Source organism: Condylura cristata, unplaced genomic scaffold (genome assembly GCF_000260355.1).
Source record: "Condylura cristata isolate star-nosed mole 26May11 unplaced genomic scaffold, ConCri1.0 scaffold00019, whole genome shotgun sequence".
Taxonomy (NCBI): domain Eukaryota; kingdom Metazoa; phylum Chordata; class Mammalia; order Eulipotyphla; family Talpidae; genus Condylura; species Condylura cristata.
The window spans coordinates 6,834,484-6,840,483 of NW_004567120.1; the positions used below are offsets into that span (position 1 = coordinate 6,834,484).

The window sequence follows — 6,000 nt, forward strand, 5'->3', positions numbered from 1 at the left end:
TGCTATTCTGAGACTTGTTCCTTTGGTCGGGCCTTCAAAATTGTTTAAATGATTTGTGAATATGTTTCAAATATAGAAATATCTCGTTTTTTTCATTAAGTTTTCAGTGACACAATCATTTTAAAGGTAAAATTAAATTGGAGAGGACAGAGGAGGTTGAGTTTTCTTTAGTAAAAGGGTTTGGGGATGGTAAAGGGTTTCACTGATACTCATAAGTACATGGAGTTCTTCCGATATATATTAGATGACAACATTTTATCCAAGATAATGTGAAAGTTTATTTTGATGAGTTTTTCAAAGGAGAAAAATGGGACAGTTAATTCATGTTAACAAGATTTGACTGAGCTGATGAGTCATTAATACAATTTGGCGTGCAAATATTTTTGGTGGGAAAGGAACAAACAACCTTACCAGACACTAAGGACAATGGACAATAGTTTTATTAGAATATAAACAAAATGTCCTCATTATGGAGGCTACTTGAATTTGACTTAGAATGTTTCATAATAGCCAGGTTCATTTTAAGCTCCATACGTGTTTAAATTTCAAGCAGACTTGTATGTAAAAATCTGAATCAGAAAGAAAATATTTGAGAAGATCTACCCTGGCATATAAATTTTATTTTCTATAAATTTTAAGGAAATTAGTCTTTCGTAGTATATAACTAATAATGTACTTTCTCAAGGATCCAGAGGCCAAGTTAAAATGTGTATTTAGAAATTTAGAAGTGATTTTAGAAATTGCCAGGCATATTACATTTATCTTTATGAACGTAACAATGTTGACTTTTGTCTAATAAACAGTAGAAATATTGCTTTCTGTGTGTGTGTGTGTGTGTGTTCTAGGTGAGCAAAGAATATCAAATATAAATGTAGTACAAGAAAAAAGAGAGGAGATTGTATTACTGTATTGATTAAATAAGTACATATGTTTTTGGTTGTGCTATTAGGAAAGTAAAAATGAAGAAAAACTATGAATTTTCTATTTCCAAATATAACACAGGCATTAAACTATAATAATAAAGATGTTCAATAGAATGCTCCATGTTCTTCTTATGCAATATCAAAGAGGACTTATTTTTTAGATGATCAATAATGGACCTAAGTACACAGATTTCCTTCTTTTTTAATAATAATTATTATTATTTTTATGTAGAAGTATTGGGATGTAGGCCAGTGGTGAAGGTGGACGAGAGGATTTACTACACAGATGAGCAGAATAGGCAGATTTACTGAAATGCACTGCTGAGGGGAGCAGTGGGTGATACAATAAAGTTCTGCTATACCATATGTGGGTTAGCTCCCTAGCTGGGGATGAAATCAGGTTATAGCAGTTATAGTGCTGAGACAACCCTCAGGCCACCAGGGAGGCCCAGTACCCTAATTTCTGATGGGGATACTTTGCAGAGGACAAACTTTTAGTTTTAATTACACCCACTATCTTAATAGTTGTTTTAAATATGAAAATAGGCTCTATATATGTCTTAGATGGCATGCCTGTGCAGATTATGGAAGGGAACAAAGAATCTCACAGCTAGTCTGGTACGTGGAAGCAAAATATTTACCAAAGGGCACAGAAGAATAGGTAATGAGTATGAATATAGGAGGTACAGGGGTTGAATAGTCTCCATCTGTTTTAAAAAATAATATTGATCTATTTTCAGAGTGAATCTGATAAGATCTAGATGACCTTCAATAACTTCAGTTCTCACGGAATTACTGGATCTCAGCCTTACTGAGAAGCAGCCAGTGAGTTTTTCCTCAAATATCTGAGTCCAATTTGATTATTTTACATATATTTCAAAATGCAGACTGATAATTTTCTTGGTTTGATTATAACTATGATGATGTTTAGATATCTTAGTAGAGAGCTTATATTTGTCAACCTTGAATAAGTCTACTTCAATTAGTTCAGCAGTAAGTAAATCCTTGAAATTTTTGGATTGTATGAAGATGCTTAAGAAATAAGCTACATTGTCAAGATATAAATCTTGATGAGTGCCTACATTTAATAGTTAGAAAGAAGATGCAGTAATTTTCAACAAAATGGAGGTAATTTGAAAATAAAACATGCCGCAAATTAAGTCAGCACAATAAAAATAAATATTGGACATTGATATCACAGACAATGTAAAACAGTTTCAAAAACTAGTGGAAGTCAACAAACATCATGAAGTTTCTAGTGTCAAAAAGGAAGGGGAAGGGAAAAAGGCAAGGAGACAAAAATAAAAGTTAGAAAGGGTAAAGTTGTAGCAAAGACAAGTTAGATGAGGATAAAGGAAGCATAAGGGTAGTGAACTATCACATGATACATTGAAACTGGCACCTCCCTCAGTGACAGGAGCATCAGCAGCAGGGTGGTGAGATGGCTTCTCATTCTGCTGCTCTACCACAGGCTGGGTCCGGCTGTGATTCCTCCAGCCCAATATTCTATGGATTACCTTGAGATCAAGGCAGGTTGGGTCTATAAAAAGTTACTTGGTGTCTGGATCATAGTATGGGTCAATCAGGATCAAGCTTTAAGCTTATTGGTGCTAAATGGTCCAATCAGCAATAGGATTGAAAACACTGCAATCAGACTTGTAGATGGGAAGCCCAGAAGAGGGGATATAAGGCAATGCCAGAGAAACTGGGGGACTCTGTTCCTGGTCTCATAATAAAGGAGAAGGACCAGCAGCTGCCATCCAAGAGGGGACGGTGGGGGGAAGAATAAGCATTTAGCATCCAAACCCTGACAGAGTGAGAGAAGCCACAGATAGTTCCAGAGACTGGACCACAGAACCTGCTTCCAGGCCTGTCTCTGATGTTGCCTAAAGAAAGCCCCAAAGGCCTTGACTTGGTGTCCAAAAGAGCTGTTTGTTGTTAGTACAGTCCAGCAACTCACAAAGAGCTATGACCTGGTGTCTCTGATACCACCTCTGGGTAACCAATAGTGACCATTACTACTGGCCAGTGCAGTCCAACACTGTTGACAGGTGACTGTCACTCTGCTTATGTCTGAACACTATGGGGCCACTTGTGGCTACTCCAAGCTCTTTGTTCCCCCGTTTGTAAAATAAATCCTATTGTTGTAGCTCATTGAGCCTAAATTATCTTGCAATTTTGCACACAAGTGAGACGACTTGTCCTCTATTGAACACTGCACTTCTAGGGGCCCCTCTTATAGGTATAGCTATAGCACCTTGTTTCTGTAACAAGAATACTATGCTAAAAAGTAGGGAAAGATGAAGAGTGAATGATTATATGAACTTCGTAAAACAGCAGTAGAGTGTGGAACAGAATAAAATCCCATTGGAAACACATCAAGAGAAACAAAACAAAATTAGAGAGTAAAATAGTAACACTTAAATTGTCAAATTTGGGGGAAATTAAAGGTTAAATTTATTTCAGCGTGAATATGAAATTATAAAAAAAAAAAAAACAAGCAGTATCAGGACAGAAAATCATGCTGAGGAAATGCACTCCAAAATTTAAACAGGGAAAATGGAATGAGATTATGGACTGCTGGAGACTACAGTATGATATAAATGGCTGCACTGCTCTATGTTTTTAAATCAAGCAGACCAGTCCATAGATTCGATCTGGATTAGCTCATAGAAGGTAGCCATAGAAAATGAAAGACACTTTAATTCCTCAACTTCCTCTAGATTTGTTGTTCAGCCTTTTTGGATTTGCCTCTATCCACCATTGTCTTCAGTAAGAAACTTCCCCATCCTTGTAAACTCTGAAGAAATCTTCAGCTTTCCCAATATTCAAAGTTCCCAATAATCAAAATTTCCTCATAGACAAGAGTGTTAAATACATAGTTCAGAGAATTAGTATTCACTGAATTTGTTTAAGCAGATAAGGTCCATGGATAATGAAATAGATAAAAGGGGGAGTTTAAACCAATAGTTTTGAGTGAAGGAAATCAGCTACTAACAGCAATAAAGGAAGCATGAGGTGATTATCAACTTGATTAGACTGAAACAGTGATAATGAAAGTGAGTGGTAACTTTGAAAAATATCTTAATAAACGACTCATAGTTAACACTTCACTAATTTTGAACTCTCTTACCTATTCTGCCTCTCCCTCCCCACACATAATTTATAGTTTTTCTTAGTATAGATGTTGCTTTAAAAGAACAGATAAAATAACTAGAAAATGAAAAATTCCAAAGGAATAAATAGGTTGCTTTTCACACAAATTGAACTGTTTTATTTCCACAACTGTCTTTATTCTGTCTTAAATATACATAAGCACAACAAATACATTCTACTTTATTTCATTTTAAACGCCCACATCCATAATTCAGATCTACCTTATTAAATGACAATTTCAATTAATCCACAGTCTAAAAAAGGAATAATTGGGCTACATATTAACGCACATTCAGATAATAGCTGAATTCAAGTTTATAATACGCCAAATTGATGTAACTTCCAGAACACAGTGATGAGAACAACTCTTTGATAGAAGTTCTGTTTCTCCTCTATCTTATGTTTTTCTTATTTTGTGGGCCTGTGACTCTGATAAAGTATGTAGTGTTTTAAGAAAGATCAAAATTTTCTTTTGCAGGATTAAAGAACTGAATTCTTATGAAGTGAAACATTCCTCCATTTAATAGATCTTTGTTTACTTTCTTAAGTAGGCCCCCAGGATGTCTTCTCCTACCAAAGAAGAAAGTGGTTCAGCTGACAAAGATCTCAAAAATTTAGAAAGCGAGGCTCCAAATGACTGTAGTACAGTTACAGAGCCTTCATCTGTTAATCCCAATGCAATGTCTGAAGTGGAAACCGCCCCTATGAATAGGGAGCTAGGCACAGCAAGCTCCCAAGAACATCGTGTCCCTGAAGTAGCAACAAATGATGAGTCTGAAATACAGAAGACTGAAAAGGATTCCCAGGATTTAAAAGAGGAACCCCTTCTAATTCAGATCCCCATTCCTCAGAAATTGATCTTTTTTATGTCTGGGGTTAGGGAATTAGGGAGAATTACTGATCTGAGTTTCCCATTGGGAAACAATGATAACAACAATCCTTTAACTGACAGAGCAAGAATCCACTCCAGAAAAATAGAGACAAAAGTAAGTGATTTATGTTATCGCACCCTAAGTAACAAAATGCCTTTCCAACTCTCAACTATATTGAGAATTCCATTCTTTAGCAACCAAGAGATAAGAAGAATGATTCTCTGTCTGCTATGCAGGAGACATTTCTCTGAGGCCACCAGACGTCAAAATACCACCTGGGTGAAACAAAAATATGCAGCATTACTTCCTCGTACAAATGCCCTCACACAAGGAGAGAGAGCCATAGTTTTTGGAAGACCTTTGAGGTTGTACTATCAGCATCCCCTCATTGAGAGAATAGCAGTAGGAAAACTTTTCAAGCCGAATGATAGCAAGGGGAAAGGTGGACTCCACATTTTTGTGAGGCCTGTGTTCTATGTTCCACGACCCCAGATTCAAAATACATTTATTAGAAAAGTTTTTGAGGCTCATTGGAGAACTCTTCATAACATGAGAGTTGTGATCATACGCATCAATAATGGTTGGAAATACCTCTGCCCCATCTGTGGGAGTAGTTTCAACAATTTGATTGAATTTAGAGAGCATTACTGCAATTCTCCTGGGAATTAAGTAAAACTGGGATGAAATTTAAAATTAAAATTCCAAAAAAAATAATTTGGCTGACAAATTGAGATAAAATTTCATGAACATGTTTTATTAGTGTTACTTGGAGCTACAGAATGGAACATAAATTAAAGGATCTATCATTAAAAAAAAAACACCTTTGAAAAGAGGATAACTTACAAAGAAACCATTGCTTCTCCTGTGCTACTACAAAACCAATCATCAACCATCACACTGATCTGTATTAAGAAAGCAGTTGAAAAAAGGAAAAGTTTGCACTTTCTCATATTTCTGCAGATATGAATACAATTAATATTATCAAATAACAAATCTACAGGATCTTAGCAACAATAGTAAACATACTGGAGGGATAAACAAAGTCCTAC

The 6,000-nt window shown here is 35.7% G+C and overlaps 1 protein-coding gene across 1 annotated transcript; it reads left to right on the forward strand.

Moving 5' to 3' along the window:
• The first annotated feature begins 4,639 nt into the window (after positions 1 to 4,639).
• Positions 4,640 to 5,620, forward strand: CPXCR1 (CPX chromosome region, candidate 1). The gene has a single exon (XM_004685885.1). The coding sequence runs from the start codon at positions 4,640 to 4,642 to the stop codon at positions 5,618 to 5,620; it is 981 nt and encodes a 326-aa protein (XP_004685942.1).
• Positions 5,621 to 6,000: the final 380 nt, after the last annotated feature.

Excerpts from the sequence above, each read along its gene's own strand:
- CPXCR1 (XM_004685885.1), top strand. The coding sequence starts at position 4,640 with ATGTCTTCTCCTACCAAAGAAGAAAGTGGTTCAGCTGACAAAGATCTC.